Here is an 18,827-nt window from a genome sequence, read left to right as displayed (position 1 = left end):
CGGACCTTGCCCAACTCGGCACCGGGGACCGGCATCGGGAGGCGTATCGGTACCTGGAACGAGATCCAGACCCGCAACCAGAACGGCGCCGGGAGGTCGACCGAGATCTCGAGGCTCGGAGAAGAGCTACAGGAGGCAAGGTACCTGCCCCGGTGCCAGAAGTCGGAACGGTGCCGATAGCGGGTCAGCGAACGGGATACCGACCGGTGCAGTGAGTGTGACCAGTACCGAGGAAAACAGTACCGGGACTGCCAGTGGTGTCCGGCGTGCCGACAGGACTTGGAGCGTCTGCGGGACCGTGATCATAGACGGTGCCGCTCTGCTGTACTGACAGGGGACAGTCCCTTGAAGAGACTGTATTACCCGTACCGGCGGTGCCCGGGTCAGGCAGCACTGACTCCGTCATGGCACTGAGAGCCCTCGCCGTTGGTAACATCTCCGGCGCGCAGGGAACAGCAGGCTCAACCACAGTGCGTACTGGGGAGCTGTCAGGCACCGGATTCGACGGCCCTCGTGGGGCCGGGATCCATGGTACCGAGGTCATCAGAGCTTCGGTAGGTGCCGGTGCCGGGAGAACCGAGTTAGATAAGCCGTCTGGCTGGGGTGCCGTCAGCACTGAAGCAGCGGGAGTAATACGCTCAACCACGGCGCGTGCCGGGGAGCCGTCGGGCACCGGATTCTACGGCCCTTGCGGGACCGGGATCGACGGTGCCGAAGCAGGTGTCGGTGCCGGGCGATCCGACTTAGACTAGCCCTCTGGCCGCGGTGCCGTGGGCACGGAAGCAGCCGGAGAAGTAGCTCGACCACGGCGCGTGCCGGGGAGCCGTCAGGCACCGGATACTATGGCCCTTGCGGGACCGGGATCGACGGTGCCGACGTCATCGGCGCCGCAGCAGGGGTCGGTGCCGGGCGATCCGACGTAGACGAGCTCTCTGGCTGCGGTGCCGTTGGCACGGAAGCAGCCGGAGCGATACGCTCAACCACGGCGCGTGCCGGGGAGTCGTCAGGCACCGGATTCTACGGCCCGTGTGGGACCGGGATCGACGGTGCCGACGCCATCGGTGCCGCGGCAGGTGTCGGTGCCGGGCGATCCGACGTAGACGAGCCCTCTGGCTGCGGTGCCGCTGGCACGGAAGCAGCAGGAGCAATACGCTCAACCACGGCGCGTGCCGGGGAGCCGTCAGGCACCGGATTCCACGGCCCGTGTGGGACCGGGATCGACGGTGCCGACGCCATCGGTGCCGCAGCAGGCGTCGGTGCCGGGCGATCCGACGTAGACGAGCCCTCTGGCTGCGGTGCCGCTGGCACGGAAGCAGCAGGAGCAATACGCTCAACCACGGCGCGTGCCGGGGAGCCGTCAGGCACCGGATTCTACGGCCCTTGTGGGACCGGGATCGACGGTGACAACGTCATCGGTGCCGTAGTAGGTGTCAGCGCCGGGCAATCCGACTAGACGAGCTCTCTGGCTGCGGTGCCGCTGGCACGGAAGCAGCAGGAGCAATACGCTCAACCACGGCGCGTGCCGGGGAGCCGTCAGGCACCGGATTCTACGGCCCTCGTGGGACCGGGATCGACGGTGCCGACGTCGTCGGCGCCGGGCGAGCCATCTTAGACGAGCTGTCTAGCTGTGGTGCAGCTGGCACAGAAGCAGCAGGAGCAGTAAGCTCTACCACGGCGCGAGCCGGGGAGCTGCCAGGCACCGGATTCCCTGGTCCTGGGGGACTGGAATCGACGGAGCCGAAGTCATCGGTGCCTCTGCAGGCCGGATAACGCAACTGAGGCGAGCTCTCTGGCTGCGATGCAGGTGGCACGGAAGAAGCGGGAGCAGGGGGCTCAACCACGGCGCGTGCCGGGGAGCCGCCAGGCACCAGCAGGAATCGCAGACTCTCTCGACCTCGGAAGAAGGGAACGGTGCCGAGTCGACATCGGTGCCGGCGACGGTCGGTGCCGGAAGGCCTTGGTGGTACCGGCGGGGTCCGGTGCCGAGGAGGCGCTTCTGCCCGCCGCTTGAACATCGCTCCGCGCCCAAGGTGGAGGGGCAAGTGAAAGTCCCGCACCTTTTTGTTCTCGGCTTAAAAGCCTTGCAAATGGAGCACTTATCTGTCAAGTGTGATTCTTCAAACAGGAGTCATGTAGATCTCTCTTCGGCCGCGGCTTCTGGTAAGCCGGGCCCCTTTTGAAAATCCGGTGAGCCATGCATGGCTCCGGCACTGGGCTCATGGAAGGGGCTACTTCCTGAACCCCGCTAACTAAACTAACCATGTTAGCAAGGAAAACACGTATAACCATACAAATATATATATAAAAGTGTTATAACTGCATAATTATATACGAGAAAACGAGTAGCTAGGGAAGTGGAGGTCAGCTAAGCCGCGCTCCACTGTTCCAACGACCGACACGGGCGGTAAGAAGGAACTGAGGAGCGGGTGGGCCGGCAGGAGTATATATGGAGCGCCATGGTGGCGCCACTCTAGGGGGCGACCTGCCGGCCCACTGAGTTGCTAGGGTAAAAGTTTTCCGACGAATGTGCACGCGCGGCGCGTACACCTAACTGGAATGGATATGAGCAATCACTCGAAGAAGAACAGAAAGCTGCAAATACCAGTCTAAAATTAATGTAAGGTTCATTTCATTGTCTTCTTTTAATTATTTAACTTACTAATGTATGAGTGGTACATTATTTCTAAATCAATCATCATCATAGGCAGCAGCTTCAAACTCAGGCAAAGCTGGTTTTGGAAGAAAATGGAGTGTTGATGGAGCAACTTGAAATTCAGCAGGCTAAAGCAAAGGAGAGTTACAACCAACATGTTCAGGAAGGTAAGATACTTCAATTGCTACTTATTTTGACTGTACTATTTGAAGTACTGGGGATGGGCCGGCATAGGCCTCCCCAAAACTAAAGGCCCCTCCCCCTCAATTAATGAGGAAGAACCACTGGACTCAGGCATCAGTTGAATACGGAAGATAGCAAATGAATCAACAGGAATAGGGTGAGGTCTGAGGTAAAGAATCAGGGATCCGGAGGATGATACCGAGCAGAGAACCCTGGACAGTGCCCACTGTTCCTCAGAGGCATCTAGGGAGTCAGTGGACACTGACACTGGACACTGCCCAGAGGAACTCTGCCTGGATTTGTGAATGGACAAGGAAATGGAAATAGACCCCATAGTTGCAGAACATTACCCTGTCCAGCTTTCTCCTGGTGTAATGGATGGCTGTCTTGGCCAGCACTGGAAGAAGGTTAACGAGGAGGTCTGGCAACTTTGTGAGGCCATGACTGGGGTGTGAGTGGATTACTTGAATTGTAGCAGAGGTAGTACTGCAGCACTATTTTAATTAATACATGCCTAAAAGCACTATTAAGTCAAAATAATATAAATTACAATCAATATCCAAGTTATTTCCCTTGCAGACATTATGTAATACATACTGTCTTGAACCACAATGTGTTAATCAGAAGTCACTTTCTCTACTGGAAATAGTGACCAGAAGTTAAAATAATGTTTTATTTATGTATAAAAGTATGTTTTGTTAGTAATTTTAGAATGCTTTTAACTTTATGTAGTATTAAATATGTTAAACACAGTATGATCTTATTTAAATATTGTATAAGATAAATCATTTGGAGTCTATGTGATTTTATTTTCTGTTTTGTTGATAATGTTCATTGCTTTACAATAGTTAATTATCTAAAAAATAACATGGTTGATTCTACTGATTTTTATAACCTACCTTGCTTAAAATTTCATGACATCTTTTGCAGTGAGGAATCAAGCCCACAACATACACAGTTTAATTCAGATTTGTACTCTTTAATTGGTGGTTGATTTCAGAACATTAATTACATGCAAGGAAGAAAACAAAGTAAGAGGGAAAAGATTCTAGATAAAGAATCATTCTGCTACTTTTGGTGTATTATTATACCAGCAAAATCCTATGAACATTTAGAAACTTTCAACAGGATCTAAGGGGAAAAAAACACCTTAAAATATGTTGTAGTTTAAAACTTGAATATAGAAAGCCACACTTCTAAGTAAAATAATTTTGAAAGTATGGAAATTCAGTTTAATGCACCCAGAAAAATCTTAACTGTGTCCCACAAACCCTACATTTTCTATTGAAGGTATGATTGCAAAAATGTGACAAGTATCCTAGTATAGTAGCTATTTGCCGTGTATAACACAACTTGGATGTGTCACTGAGATTCTTTGAACCTAGGAAGGAATCTTTTAGGTGTAATTTACCTGAGGATATTAAAGGATATTAATTTACCTGAGGATATTAAAGGATATTAATTTTTGGCTATGTACATTTTAAGCAACACTCACCACTTACATTATAGGGCAGGGATGGGCAAACTTTTTGGCTGGAGGGTCACATCGGGGTTGCAAAACTCTATGGAGGGTCAGGTAGGGAAGGCTTTGGCTCCCCAAACAGCCTGCACCGCTCCCATCTGACCACTCCCACTTCCTATCCACCTGACTGCCCTCCCGCGAGCCCCTGACCCATCCAACCCCCCCCGTCCCCTGACTGCTCCAATCCACACCCTCACCCCCTGACAGTCCCCGGGACTCCCACACCTATCCAGCGCCCCCATTCCCAGTTCTCTGACCTTGCCCCCCACAACCTCCACCCCATCCAATCGCTCCCTGTCCCCTGACTGCCCCCCAGATCCTCCCGCTCCCCCCGCCCCTTACCATGCCAGAGCCAGCCATGCCAGAGCCAGTCAGAGCACTGGCGGCGCAGGGAGCTGAGGCTGTGGGGAAGGGGAGATAGCATGGGAGGAGCTCAGGGGCCAGGCAGGACTGTGCCATGGGCTGGATGTGGCTCACGGGCCGTAGTTTGCCCACCTCTGTTATAGGGTATATATTACTGAAGTTAGAGGCCATATAGGTGTTCCTCCCTTGACTTCTCAGAGAGCCATGAAAAAAGTAAAATCTTAAAGTTCCTTGGCTTCTGTGCTTTAGTTGAATTGGCTTTCAGAAGTCCACAGTCTTGGTAAGTTTCTGTGTATACTGGGAACATTGAAGAGGTCTTAACTCATGGGCTGCAATACTAACTGTATAAAATCTGCACCTGGCATATGAAACTTTTGAAGTTTCCATCAGGGCCCATGCACAGTTTGGAACTCCACAAGGCTGCTAATATTCATAGCAAGTGTTTTTAAATTAAAAAAAAAAACACCATTCATTCTGTAACTCAAAGCTACTAAAAAGGCACCAGTCCTCACCAAGACCAACAGATTCAAACTGATTTGAAGTTTCTAGGCCAAACTGTTTTGGGGTTGTGATGAGCCAAAATACATCAAGAAAATATCCAAGAAGTTAACAGCTTTTTATATTTTATATATATACACACACACATATATATATATATACACACACACATACACACTCTCTCCAAACAGTTCTCCAGTTTGCCTCAAATCTTCCAGGAAACTAACAAATAACCCCCCCCACATGGAATTTCAGGTGGGTTGGTTGAGGTTTAGTTTTGGCCAAGGCAGAAGTTAGTGAAAATTCAGATATAGAACAAGGATTTTCTCTTTGTTCTTAACTGTGGATAAGACTGGCATCTCGCTAAACTGCTTGACAGATAGCAGAAGCCATAGGATGAAAGTGCAATACTTAATTTGACAAGTCAAGCAATGATTGGTCCAGTGCTTAATGCAGCTATTAAATTATGTCCTATTGTTTTAATTAGAATTTTGACTTGATTTGTGGATTAGTTCTGTTGTGTCAACAGGTTTTTTTTCACTCCCCATGAAGTTTCAAAATTGACCAAACAGCTAATGGTTTTGGAAGCTAAGAAACAAAGCCAGGAAGAGGAGATATCAGAGAATCAGAAGCAGCTGAAGTCTTTATGCTCCACATGTGAAGAACTGAAAGCAAATCTGAATGGCAGAGTAACAGCAGAGGAGCATGTTGCTTTGGTGAATGCATTAAGAAGGTATGGGTCTATATACTATATACCAGGGGTCAGCAACCTTTCAGAAGTGGTGTGCCGAGTCTTCATTTATTCACTCTAATTTAAGGTTTTGCATGCCAGTAATACATTTTAATGTTTTTAGAAGGTCTCTCTCTCTCTAAGTCTATAATATATAACTGAACTATTGTTGTATGTAAAGCAAGTAAGTTTTCAAAATGTTTAAGAAGCTTCATTTAAAATTTAAATTAAAATGCAGAGGCCCCCGGACTGGTCGCCATGACCCGGGCAGTGTGAGTGCCACTGAAAATGAGCTTGTGTGCCGCCTTTGGCACGCGTGCCATAGGTTGCCTAACCCTGCTGTATACAGACGTGGGGTGAAAGGCCCCGATCCTGCAAAGTATCTACATGAGCAGGCTCTTATACCCATACAGATCCCTTTGCTGCACCAGGACCCAATCACCAGTGTTCTTTTCCATCAAGATCCATATGTTATTAAGGTAGCTGGCAGAGTACAAAGAAGGTAGAGAAATACTATTTTAGAAAACTGTTAACTTAATTTTGTAGGTTGATAAAAACAGAGGGACATTCTGGTTCCATTGAAATCAATGGGCATTTTGCCATTCAGTTCACAGAACCAGGATTTCACCCATATTTATACCTAGATAAAACACCATGTAAACTAAAACAAAAAATGCACCTTAGGTTTAAAAATTATATTTTAGAAAACAAATGTCATTACTGGTAATGCTATGGACAATTAAAACTGAATTTAAAAATCCTAATGTATTTTTGACTATTCCCATTGCTTGATTACATTTTAAAAATTCATTTAACTTAGGTTTTCATGCCCTAGCACAAAGATGCAGAATTTGTATTGTAAATACCAAAGTCTTTTTGTTATAAGAAAACTGCTTTATTGAAAATAAGATAATTCATATTAACATTTGTAATAACCTTAGAAGCTGTTTTCCTTATTTCTGAATTGTTTTCAATTTCTTGTTCCCTTCTTTGGTGGCAAATGTATAAAATATACTCAGATCTCAAACTGAAAACACTATTTTTCTCCATTTTCCACAATTTCAAGTATGAGAGCTCAGGACAAAACACTAAGCAATGCCAAGCACTACAGTACAACAGATTGGGAAAAACAAATCTGATATGTCAATTAAATGTCCATCCCCATTTATAAAATCTTGAAAAGTCTAGCAAGATACCACATAAAGAATTAACAAAAGTTAGCAATAAACATGTCATGCCCAACAGTCTATAATATTTCAGGTTGCTAACCCATACTCTAGGGGAAAGATACAAATAAACTTAAAAGGTCCTAGGAGCACATCACTTTGATAAATCCAGTCTGATCAAACAACATGTCTGAATCAAACAAGCCTCTGGTGAAAAGTAAAAAGCTTTTACTTTTTTCTTCTGGTGCAGAAACATTTCTTCTCTTTCCATTCACTAAGATTTAGTTTTTAATAATAAAAATGAAATATATCAGAACTTAAATCCCTTCAATGTCTTGTAGTTTAAAGTGAATTATATAACTAACCATCAGTGTGTTTTAAATTTATGTATCTCAGTTTCTCATAAAAATGCATGCTAAGCTATTTTAATGAACCGAGAACTGTTTTACTACCTCCTGCCTCCACCATGAAAATATGTTCATTGCTTGATGGCCTGTGATATTTTATGGCATTATTTGAGTTTTAAAGGACATATTTAAGAGAGAATGTTAACTTTCTACCTCAGGTTGTCTAGAACTTAATTCGTTACATTTTATGACATTCAGCTGAGTTATTTTTGCTCAAGACTAGGTATGATGGAAATGTGTTAATCTCTTGGCATAGCATGTTTTTACCTTTGAGAGTAATCCATTGACATGGTTTCTGCACTGCTGGTCATGCAGTTTTAGTGGTGGTTATTTGATTTACCAGTAAAACCAAATACCAGGAAGAGGATACATTTGACTATATAGCATACATATAAATCCTGTTTAGAGCAGGGTTGCCAGTATACATCTTTCCATTGAGTAATTGCATTGGCATTATGCTTTGTTGGCCATTTGACTTGTAGCAAAGTTTTTAACATCTGTATCTTTGACACCTAAGTAAAATGTAAGCTAAACAATAATATACTGTCAAATATGTAACTTGTCCATTTTCTCAGTGAAGTAGATCTTTGATACCCATTTTATATTGTCTTTTTCTGCAGTCAGTTGCAACAGGAACAGGAAAAGCGAAGTGCTGAGCTGGAAGATCTAATGGAAAGGCTAGCATCATTGCAAGCACAGAAAAAGAGCCTGCTCTTAGAGAAAAATGACCTAGTTGCTGAAAACAAGATCCTGGAAGCTGAGCTGAAAATGGCACAAAAGACAAATAGGTTTATCTATATCCTTTTCTTCTTCATTTGGATATCTCCTTCCAACGACACTAACATTTTAAAAAACAAAGTAATATCTCGCTGAAAAAATATTGTTGGCCCGTGACCCCTACAGCCTTCTCCAGACACACTAAGTCTTATTGATGCCAATTATGTATATTCTCTAAAATTTGTGTGTCTTTCCAGTGAAATATGATTTAACTTCTGTATTACCTATACAGGCCTGATGTTTAATATGTTAGCGAAATAACTGTATAATTTTCATGCACAATTACCATGACTGCACTGAGAAAATGCATGTGAAAATTATCATTAGCCAGTTACCTGATTTAGGTAAGCAATCACAGTAATTGTAGGCATATTGTGAAGCTAGAAATTAAGCCCAATATTCAAACATTTCACAAGTAAAAAGGGAATATTGTCATAGAATTTAAGTACCTACCTCAGTGCAGCAGGTATTATGCAGAACTATAAAAAACAACAAAAGCATATGTGTATCATCAACTTATAGTAGACTATTGTGGCGGACTGTGTGTAACGAACTGGACAGAATGTTAGAAAACCTAGGAAAATAATAAAATCTCCAAGATGTGAACAAATGAATTTAAGAAAAATATGCAAGACAAAGTATGGGTCAGATTTGCTGGGTCTCATGCCGCGATGCTTTTTGCAACACAAGAGAACATGCAAAAATATGATCGGAATAATGTTATTTTGAAATGTATTTTTGAACCATCAGATAAAAAAAAAGTGTTGTAATTATTAGAATGCTGGATTACCCTTGTATTGCACGGCGTTGAGCATGAATTTCTAACTATCATGCATCACAGGATATTTCTTGGAATAATTATTTGTTATGATCACGTGCTCCATCAAATCAGGAAAGAATACAAAGTCGTCACAGGCCATTATGCTTGTGGCAACCCAAGCATCCTGAGCCAGTTCATATCTGAAAAAATATTTGATTATTTTTTAGGTCTTTGATAAAAGTAGATAAATTGTCAGATTGCATATGATGAGTTAATAAATAATAAACACTGGTAAATTATTCAGTGTTATGGAAGAGTTTATTGTTCCATACTGAACAAACTTCTTTTATATGATACCCATGAGATAAAACTATTTCAGTGAACAAGAATTTTTTAAAATATTTATCATTCCAGGAGCATCCTTTTATATCCAAGTAGTATGTTAGAAAGTTTTCACTGTATTTGCTAGTCATTCAGATAGTTCAGTAGTACTCATTGCCTGAAACAAAACAGACAAAAATTAGAGGATATAGAGGTTTGGTCTTCCTGTAAACTGACAAAGATGATGTATGTTTTTTTTTAATGTACTACGGTTAGATTATTGACCTTTTATATTTAAAATCATCTTGTTTCAGAATCTTTCCTTACATGTGATTTGACTCGTAAGACAGTACCGTTTAAAAGCTAATGTATGCACAAAAACAATGCTTTTAAATTGTTATATAGTAGTTTAGTGCTTAAAAATAAGATTTTCCTGTTTTTATCTTTATATTTTGTAGGAAATCACAGAAGAAAATATGTCTTCTGAAACAGCAGTTGGATGAAGCAATGGAAAAGGAAGTGGCAGCTCATCAGTACTTAGCAAATCTTATTAGCTTGGCAGAGAATATAACTCAGGAACGTGACCATCTTATACATTTGGTAAATTATTTAGGGATATTTCAGGTTTCCTTGTTTTATTATGAAAAAAAGAAAACAACTAACATGAGGATTAATATTTCAAAATGTAATGGTTTATATCAGTTGTCACCAACCTGTCAATCGTGATGGAGACTCTGCCAATCTGCCAATCCTAGAGACTCTGCCAATCGATCGCAATCTCCGGTGGTGCAGCAGGGCTGTGCTAAGGCAGGCTTCCTGCCTGCCCTGGTCATGCCGCTCTCGAAAGCGGCCAGCATGCCCCCGCAGCTCCAGGGAGGAGGGGTGTCCACATAGTCCTCTTGCCTGCGAGCCCCTCCCCCACCGCTCCTATTGACCTGGAATGGGGAACTGTGGCCAATGGGAGCTGTTGAGGCAGTGACTGCAGAGCGGTGCAGTGCATGGAGCCATGTCCCCCCGCCCCTCTGGGCCAAAGGGGCATATTGGCCCCTTCTGGGAGCAGCGTGGGGCTCGGGCAGGCAGGGAGTCTGAGATAAGTGAGCTGCCTGAGATAAGTGCTGCCTGGCGGGAGGCTGCACCCCAGCCCTGAGCCCCTTCCGGAGCCAGCACCCCATACCCCCTCCTGCGGCCCAACACTCTGCCCTAGCCCGAAGCCCCCTCCTGCACCCAAACTCCCTCCCACAGCTTTTACCCCTCACTCCCTCCTGCACCCCAACTCCCTGCCCCATGCTCAGCCCGGAGCCCCCTCCCACACTGCGAACTCCTTGGCCCCATCCCAGAGTCCACACCCCTCCTGAACCCCAGCCGCAGCCTGGTGAAAGTGAGTGAGGGTGGGGGAAGAGTGGGCGACGGTAGGAGGGGGAAAATGGAGTGAGCGGAGCAGGGCCTCGGGGAAGGGGCGGGGTAGATCCTGAGTTGCCCTTAAATTAAAAAGTGATTTTGGGTGTAAAAAGCTTGGAGACCACTGTTTTAGGTGTGTAAACAGATTTGAGCACGTGGATAGAAAGAGCAAAAGAAGAGATTTTATAGATCAGTGTTTAAAAGCAACTGTAATAATCCCAGGGACCATGATTAGAAATAATATAACAGACTTAATTAGAGTGAGAGTAGGGGACTGTAACAGTGTACAGTTAGTCTGAGAGAGTGTTGAATTATCCCAGTCAAGGACTTGATGGGCCCAGTTTTGTAAACTGTGCGCATGGAGATGAACCCACAAAATGTGCATGCAACTGTGCACCTACTTTTCACATACAGCATAATTTCTGGACAGTTATGCATTTCACTAGCCATTTACTTTTAAAGTAGCAGAAATTTGTGCTCATTTGTATATGCTCAGTTTAGAAAAATCTAAACATTGGTGTTCATCCAAACCTCCTCTCTTCCCCCTCAATTGGATTTAGTGTGTTTTAACTCTGAGGCAGTGTTAAAGTATATTTTTGAACAAACTATCTGTGAAATGAATAAAAGCTAATGTGGCACTATAGATGACCGGTGTCCAGGTGGCCTGTGTAGTCCAGCTCTGGGCAAGACCCTGAAAACACTGAAAACTTGATGAGCATTAGGACTCTAACGGTCATGGAGAGCTCCTGATGATTTTGGTTCTGAAAGTAAAGAACATAACATCAACCCAATAAAGAAAAGTAAAATGACGGTCATCCTAGCCGATTTTCTCAGTACAACTACTCTTCTATCCAAACCTAACTCCTTGTTACATAGATTTCCTAATTCCTGGAAGAGATGATCAGAGATTAAAAGTAGTTGGCTCAAATTTAACTCAGGAAAAACAGGTGGTTAGCAGAAAGGGAAAAACACTATGGAATCTGTCAGTATTCTGAAGGCAGCACACCACAGATTATCTGGTGACAAGTCTCAGTGTCATGCTGGGTCTGTTTCTACTCCTGGATATAGAGAGATTGCCACAATGATAGGGAAATTAACCTGTCACCAGAGTTCTTAGAGATTGACTCTGTCCATTCACATTCATAGGATGTGTTGGCAGTGCAGCTCACATTGTTGGTGCATCCCAGGAGTGGGAATGTGCAGTTCAAACAAGAACACTGCCTTTCATTTTCACTTTGGCCAAGAAACTCTGCCCCCTCTATTCAGAAAGAGCCTAGCCACTTCGGAGCTAGATTACTGCAGCAATAAAACTGATACAGCCTCTGTCATTGCACAGACAAGATGTGATTTGCAGCAGTGCACCTGATATGCAACAAAGACTAATGTGAATACATCTAGGGGTGACCAGATGTCCTGATTTTATAGGGACAGTGCCGATATTTGCAGCATTTTCTTATATAGGGTCCTATTATCCCCACCCCCGTCCCAATTTTTCCACACTTGCAGTCTGGTTACCTAAAATACATCATTCCTTTTGTTTTATTTAACTCCATTTACTTCACAACAGAATTAAGTTCTGATTGTACTCGAAAATGTTCTTTATGAATTGGAACCAATATATTCTTTGACTACTTGCTCATGACCATTCCATGATGTGTTTGCGTGATGTATCCACTGTTGCTGGAGATTTTTCCCTTAGTGGTATCCGTTGGGCCGGCTCTAGTGCCCTCTGGAGTCATGTGCATATGCACCGGTGTAAGGGGTGCCACTGGCCCTGTATCCTCTCAGTTCCTTCTTACTGCCCATGACAGTTACTGGAATGATCCTTTTTGCGTGGCAAGGGTTCTTTAACAGTGGTTGGACTCTTCTCTGTTTGTAGTTATTGTAGTTAGTGTGTATAGTTCTTATTGTTAACAAATATAGTAGTGTGAATAATTAGCCCCTGTCATTGAGGGACTCTTTGCCCCAGAGTTCTCAGGGCTTCTTGCGGCAAACTTATGCCAGTGAGTGACCCACACACTAGCTGCTTAAAGTGTCTGTGGGAAACCCAAGTAAAGGACAAAGTGCCAGATCTGCAGGCACTTCAGACCTTGCACCAAAAAAGACCGGGACATTAGGCTGACGGCTTTCCTTATAGAGGCTGACAGCTTTCTGACCTCTCTCATAGCAGAGCTGCTCCGAATTGGTACCAAGCACTTTGACATCTATGTGAAGTGCTTCCTCGGCACCATGTTCTTTCTGGCACCGTTCTCCATCTCTGGTGCCAAGGAAGAAGCACAAAAGCAGCGCACCAAGAGAGGGCGCTTGCTGGTGCAGAAGAGGGACAAGCCAGTGTACTGGGCCATTCTGCCTCCCCTGAGCCAGAGATGGCACTGTCAACTCTGCCTAGAGCGTTGAGTCTAGTGCGAGATCCTCTGCTGACCCTGAAAGCTGCTGCAGTGCCAGCAGTCCAGTGGTCCCCTTGGCCCTGGAGGCTTTCCAAGTGGTGAATAACCTCTTCTTTCTTCCAATCCCATTGACTCCAAGGGGGCACTTGCCAGCCCAAGCAACTGGAAGCGTTGGGCTCCTTCCCAGGCACTCCTGGCTCTCTCTAGGGTAAGCCTACCATGATCCTGGCAACACGGTCATGGACTTTTTGGCGTTCCTCATAATCCCGGAATCACGTGGAGACAGAAGTGGGTATGGATCCAGCATGGTCCCTGAGAAAAGACTCCTCTCCAGAGTCCGAAGTAGAATCTTTTGCTCCACCCAGGGCATATCACCAGTATCCAACCTACGTGCCACCGGACTTTGGTGCCAGTATCTGTCCAGCAGGTCTCTGGCTGATGCAGTGGCCATACCATAACCCTCAGAGTTTCCCGCAATGCAGGACCCTTCCTCCCACTGCTCTTATTCATAGAGCTCTGCAAATCTGCAGATATCAGCTTGATATCGGTGGATCATTTTTGCGGATCAGATGCAGATACAAATTTTGTATCTGTGCATAGCTCTATACGGTAGCTTTGGAGAAACAGACTATCACTCCTTCCTACTTGGCACCAGATCCCGGCTCTGGCACCTATCCCAGTGCCAACATCCAGGAGATTACTCCGGTGGTCAGGGTTGAAGTGGAAGAAGAGAAAGGAGTCCCTCCTCTGGTGCAATCCTCCTTCTCCTCTGACAAGGCTGTTGCAGGGCCCAGTAGCCTGCTTCTGCAAGATTATTTCAGGTTCCATCAGGACCTTTTCAAACAGGTCATGGCAAACCTGGGTCTAGAGATAGAAGAGCTCAAAGAGTCAGCACACAGTTTCATTGACATCCTGGATGCCAGCACCCTCCAACATGGCCTTGCCCATCAGTGAGGCAATGATAGGAGCAGTCAAAGCCCTGTGGAAAACTCTTTCTCTGCCCTCCACCTCAAAGAGGGAAGAGAAAAAGTACTGTTTACTGGCGAGTGGGTTTGAATACCTGTACTTGCAACACCCCATCCCCAAGGACCCTGATGGTCACTCTAGCAAATGAATGGGACAGGCAGAGCCAATCAAGCGCTACCCTGAAACAAAGACGCAAACAGACTAGCTCTTTCAGAGGGAAAGTTTATTCAATGGGTAGCCTTCAGCTATGTATCTTCAACCAGCAGGCATTGCTGAGGAGATACAATTTTAATCTTTGGGACTCTGCATATAAATTTAAAGACTCACTGCCACATGAATTGAGGCAGGAGTTCACTGCCCTCCTGAAAGAAGGTAAGAATGTAGCCAGGACCTCCAATCAGGCAGTTCTGGGTGCGGCTCTGGGGAGTCAGGACAATGCCCTCAGCCATCACCATGAGGTTGTTCTTGGCTCCAGTCCTGCGAACTCCTAGAAGAGGTCCAATAATCTGTCCAGAACCTCCCCTTTGAAAGCTGCTCTTTTTTTGGAACAGACAGACATGAGGCTGGACGTCCTGAAGGACTCGAGGGCAACCCTGCACTCCTTAGGCCTTTATACCCCATCAGCTTCCAGGAAGCACTTCAGGCCCTAACAGCCTCCTTAGTTCTCTACACCTCCAAGACAGGAGCCCTACAAGAGAAAAGGGAGAGGTTACAAATGGCGCCAGCCTCTCCTGTCCACGTCAGCCTCCCAGTGAGGGTCTCAGAGATACTTGGGCGGGCCCATGCATGCCTTTTGAAGGTGTGCCTAAGGGCACAGTATCAGTCACATCTCAAATCAGTCTCCCCTTTTATTTTCGGACTGTCTGTTGCTCTTCAGCCCTGCATGATGGTTCATAATGTCAGATCATTGGGCCCAGCACACAGTTACAGCCAGTTATACCCTGCAGTTTCTTTGTACCTCTCCCTCCCCATCCCTCTTCAGGGACCCTTCTCCTTGTCCAGAGGTGCAATCCCTCCTATGTGTGGGGGCTGTGGAGGAAATTCCTCAAGACTTGAGAGGGAAGGGATTCTACTCCCAGTATTTCCTAATCCTGAAGGCCAAAAAGGGGGCCTCTGGCCCATCTTGGACCTATGTTGCCTCAAAAGATATCTCAAGAAACTGAGGTTCCACATGATCTCCCTGGCCTCCATCATTCTCTTCCTGGATCCAGTAGACTGGTACGCTATCCTCGACTTAAAGGATGCTTATTTTCACATCTCTATCTTCCATGGCCACAGAAGATTTCTCAGGTTTGTAGTGGGTCAACACCGTTACCAATTCACTGTTTTACGCTTTGGCCTACTAGCAGCCCCTGGGCCTTCACGAACTGTATGGCGGTCATAGCAGCCTACCTCAGGCGACGGGGTGAGTCTACCTGTACCTCAACTGGCTGATCAAAGGCCACTCATAGGCCCAAGTGCAGAACAGCATCAGCACAGTCCAAGCTACCTTCAGAGCTCTGGGTATGCTGATAAATGAGCAAAAGTCAACTCTGGTCATGGTTCAGAGAGTAGAATTGTTCAGGGCAGTTCTCGACTTGACCCAAGCCAGGGCCTTTCTACTGGATGTCTGATTCTGGATCATGTCAAATCTGATATCCAAGATCACGGTCCACCCAATCACAAGTGCTCAGGTCTGTCTCAAGCTATTGGGACATATGGTGGCACGTACTTACATGGTACAGTGTACAAGTCTGTGCCTCAGGCCCCTCCAGATGTGGCTAGCATCAGTTTACTCCTCAAGCAGACTTCTACAAGTTAGACTCAGTACTCATGGTCCAGCCTCTGGTCCTTGCTTCCCTGGACTGGTGGAAAGACCCAAAATCATTAATGAAGGGAGTGTCCTTTATTGCCCCATAACTGTTAGTAGCCTTAGGCTCAGACACATTAGACCTAGGGTGGGGAGCCTACCTCAACAACCTCAAGACTCAGGGCCTCTGATCTCAAGAACTCTCCCTGCGCATCAACATCAGGGAACTTGTTTCAGAGTAGTAGCTATGTTAGTCTGTATCCGCAAAAAGAATAGGAGTACTTGTGGCACCTTAGAGACTAACAAATTTACTTGGTTAGCCAAGTGTTTCTTCCTCAGATCTCAGGCAAAGTGGTGCAGGTCCTGACAGACAACACTTAATCTATGTTGCTTGCTCCTCTCCCCACTTCCCCTCACTGGCCTAGTCTTTGCTCAGCAAATAAGAATGCAAGGGTGTATCTGGTAGATCCAATAGCAGGGCTGGGAGCTTCTGCAGCACTTTTTCATTCCTGAAACAAACATGCTCAGGAAGCGGTGGGAGGAAGGAAGCTCTCAAACTTTATGCTTAGGGTGAAAGATGCTGCAGATTTTATCATGATCTGCCCCTCACCTTCACATGTCGACATGTAAAAAAAGGCCTTTTGCTTGTAAGGCAAGCCCTTTGTGACACCAGTCGATAGGAGGCTGCTCAGATGGGGAGAGTGATGCTGCCTCAGGCATATTCAGGGGATAAATTATCCTTACAGACAGCCAGCTTTGGATGTTTCAGGCTGCAAGAGCAGCACTTCAAAATAGACCACCTGTAATCTTTTCCTGCTGCGAAGAAACAAATGTGTGTTATCAACACCACAAATATTGTTTAAGTTACACTTAAAACGTTCACAATTTTTCTCCAAGTCTCTAATGTTGTAGTGAATTAGCAGTACTCCAGTGTGGCCATTTATTTTGCCATTTAGTGCCACTAGTCTGTGGGAGTCTCTCTTTTGCCTACACTGTTTTTTTGCCTACACTGGGTCAGATCTGTAGGCTGTGATACAGAAACACTGATTCCTCTGTGAATGCCTGGATTTTACCAAATCTTCCCAGAGTGGGATTGCACTTTTCTTGTACCTTTTTCTAGAATACTTTTTGAGAAGCTGTGTCCCCTCAACTGCTGCCCTCAAGCAGCCATTTTGCAGCTGTATCTCCTTCTCTTCCAGCAGGTAAGTATTCATATCTTCTGTTATACTTTCACTTATACATTTCTGAGGGTATGGCAGAGTCTCGCAAGCTTGAATACCATCTGTGAATTTCATAGCAGTGATGTTTACTCTCACCAATCCTTACAGCAACACACTTGAAATCTCCTTCCAATTTAATCCTTTGTGTTTATTGTAACTATTTGTATAAGCCCTTCAGTGAACATAAACCCAAACCATTCTGAACAATTTGTAAGATTTGGCTGCCAAAATTTGTTTGTATAGCTCCATGCTGCTAACATCCAAACTTGTGTTTCTTCTTCGAGTGATTGCTCATATCCATTCCAGTTAGGTGTGCGCACACCGCGTGCACGTTCGTCGGAGAAACTTTTACCCTAGCAACCCTGGCGGGTCGGCTGGGCGCCCCCTGGAGTGGCGCCGGTATGGCGCCCAATATATACCCCCAGCCAACCCGGCCACCCTTCAGTTCCTTCTTACCACCCGTGTCGGTCGTTGGAACTGTGGAGCACGGCTTCGCTGACCTCCACACTCCCTAGCAGCTCATAGTCTTCTTATCGTTGTTATACTGTAGTTATAGTTAATTGTTGTATATGTATAGTTAGTTAGTTAGTTAGTTAGTGTTAATAGTGTAGTTGTTAGTGATTGTTTGAGGGGATCGGGGTTCACCCCCTTCCCCGCACCCGGAGCCGGAGCTCATGCCCGGCTCATCGGGGTTCAAGCAGTGCTCGGCTTGTCACAAGCCTATGCCGGTTGGAGACCCCCACGACTCCTGCTTAAAGTGCCTCGGGGAGTCACACTTATCGGCTAAGTGCTCGATTTGCAAGTCTTTCAAGCCGAGAACCAAGAAGGAGCGGGACATTAGATTAAAACAGCTCCTTATGGAAGCGGCCCTGACGCCTCCGCCCTCGGCACCGAGCACAAGCCAGCCGATAAGCAAAGGCATCACCGCGGCACCGAGCGCTGCCACCAAGGACTCACAGCACCGGCCCCCGCCGGCGCCGAAACTGGCTCCGAGCCGCTCCCTCTCCCCGAGGTTGAAGACGGCGAAGGTGCAGGTCATCCCGCCAGCATCCGCCTCGCAGCCAGAGCCTGCACCAAAGCCGGACCGCCCGGCACCGATACCTGCCGCGGCACCGACTAAGCCAGCACCGTCGACTCCGACCCCACGAGGGCCGTCGAGCCCGGCACCTGGCGGCTCCCCGGTGCCTACCGTGGTAGAGCTTACTTCACCATCTACCCCAGAGACATTTGCCGCGGCGAGGGATCTCATCGCGGTCACCGATGCGCCACAGCCCTTACCCCCGGCACCGCCGGCGCGGGTACTGCATTCCATAAGCAAGCCGACCCTGACCAGACCAGCTTCGGTCAGCGTCACAGACCGGCACCGCTCCAGATCACGGTCCCACGGACGCTCCACATCGAGGAGACGTTCACGCTCTCGGCAGCGATCTCGGTCTCGGCACCAGTCAGACTCCTGGCACCGGCATTCACCTCGGCACCGCTCAGGCTCCCGGCACCGACCTTCACCTCGGTACCGCTCACGCTCCCGGCACCAGTCCGGCTCACGGTCAGACATCAGCACTTCGAATTCGCAGTCCTACCCTTCGGCCTCTCCACGGCCCCGAGGGTGTTTACCAAGTGCATGGCCATCGTGGCCGCCCACCTCCATCGGCGGCAGATCCACGTGTTTCCGTACCTCGACGACTGG

At 46.7% G+C, this 18,827-nt stretch overlaps 1 protein-coding gene across 3 annotated transcripts in view; it reads left to right on the top strand.

Moving 5' to 3' along the window:
* The window catches only part of CEP89 (centrosomal protein 89), a 133,042-nt gene that overhangs the window by 53,644 nt on the left and 60,571 nt on the right, over positions 1 to 18,827 (top strand). For all 3 annotated transcript variants that reach the window (XM_030581854.1, XM_030581856.1, XM_030581855.1), the window contains 4 exons: positions 2,705 to 2,820; positions 5,772 to 5,952; positions 8,143 to 8,310; positions 9,839 to 9,980. In XM_030581854.1, coding sequence (XP_030437714.1) covers positions 2,705 to 2,820; positions 5,772 to 5,952; positions 8,143 to 8,310; positions 9,839 to 9,980 — 607 coding nt within the window. The remainder of the gene's footprint in view (positions 1 to 2,704; positions 2,821 to 5,771; positions 5,953 to 8,142; positions 8,311 to 9,838; positions 9,981 to 18,827) is intronic.

This window comes from Gopherus evgoodei, chromosome 12 (genome assembly GCF_007399415.2).
Source record: "Gopherus evgoodei ecotype Sinaloan lineage chromosome 12, rGopEvg1_v1.p, whole genome shotgun sequence".
Lineage (NCBI taxonomy): Eukaryota > Metazoa > Chordata > Testudines > Testudinidae > Gopherus > Gopherus evgoodei.
The sequence above is the reverse complement of the archived record's forward strand: the minus strand, read 5'-3'. Positions and strand labels throughout refer to the sequence as shown.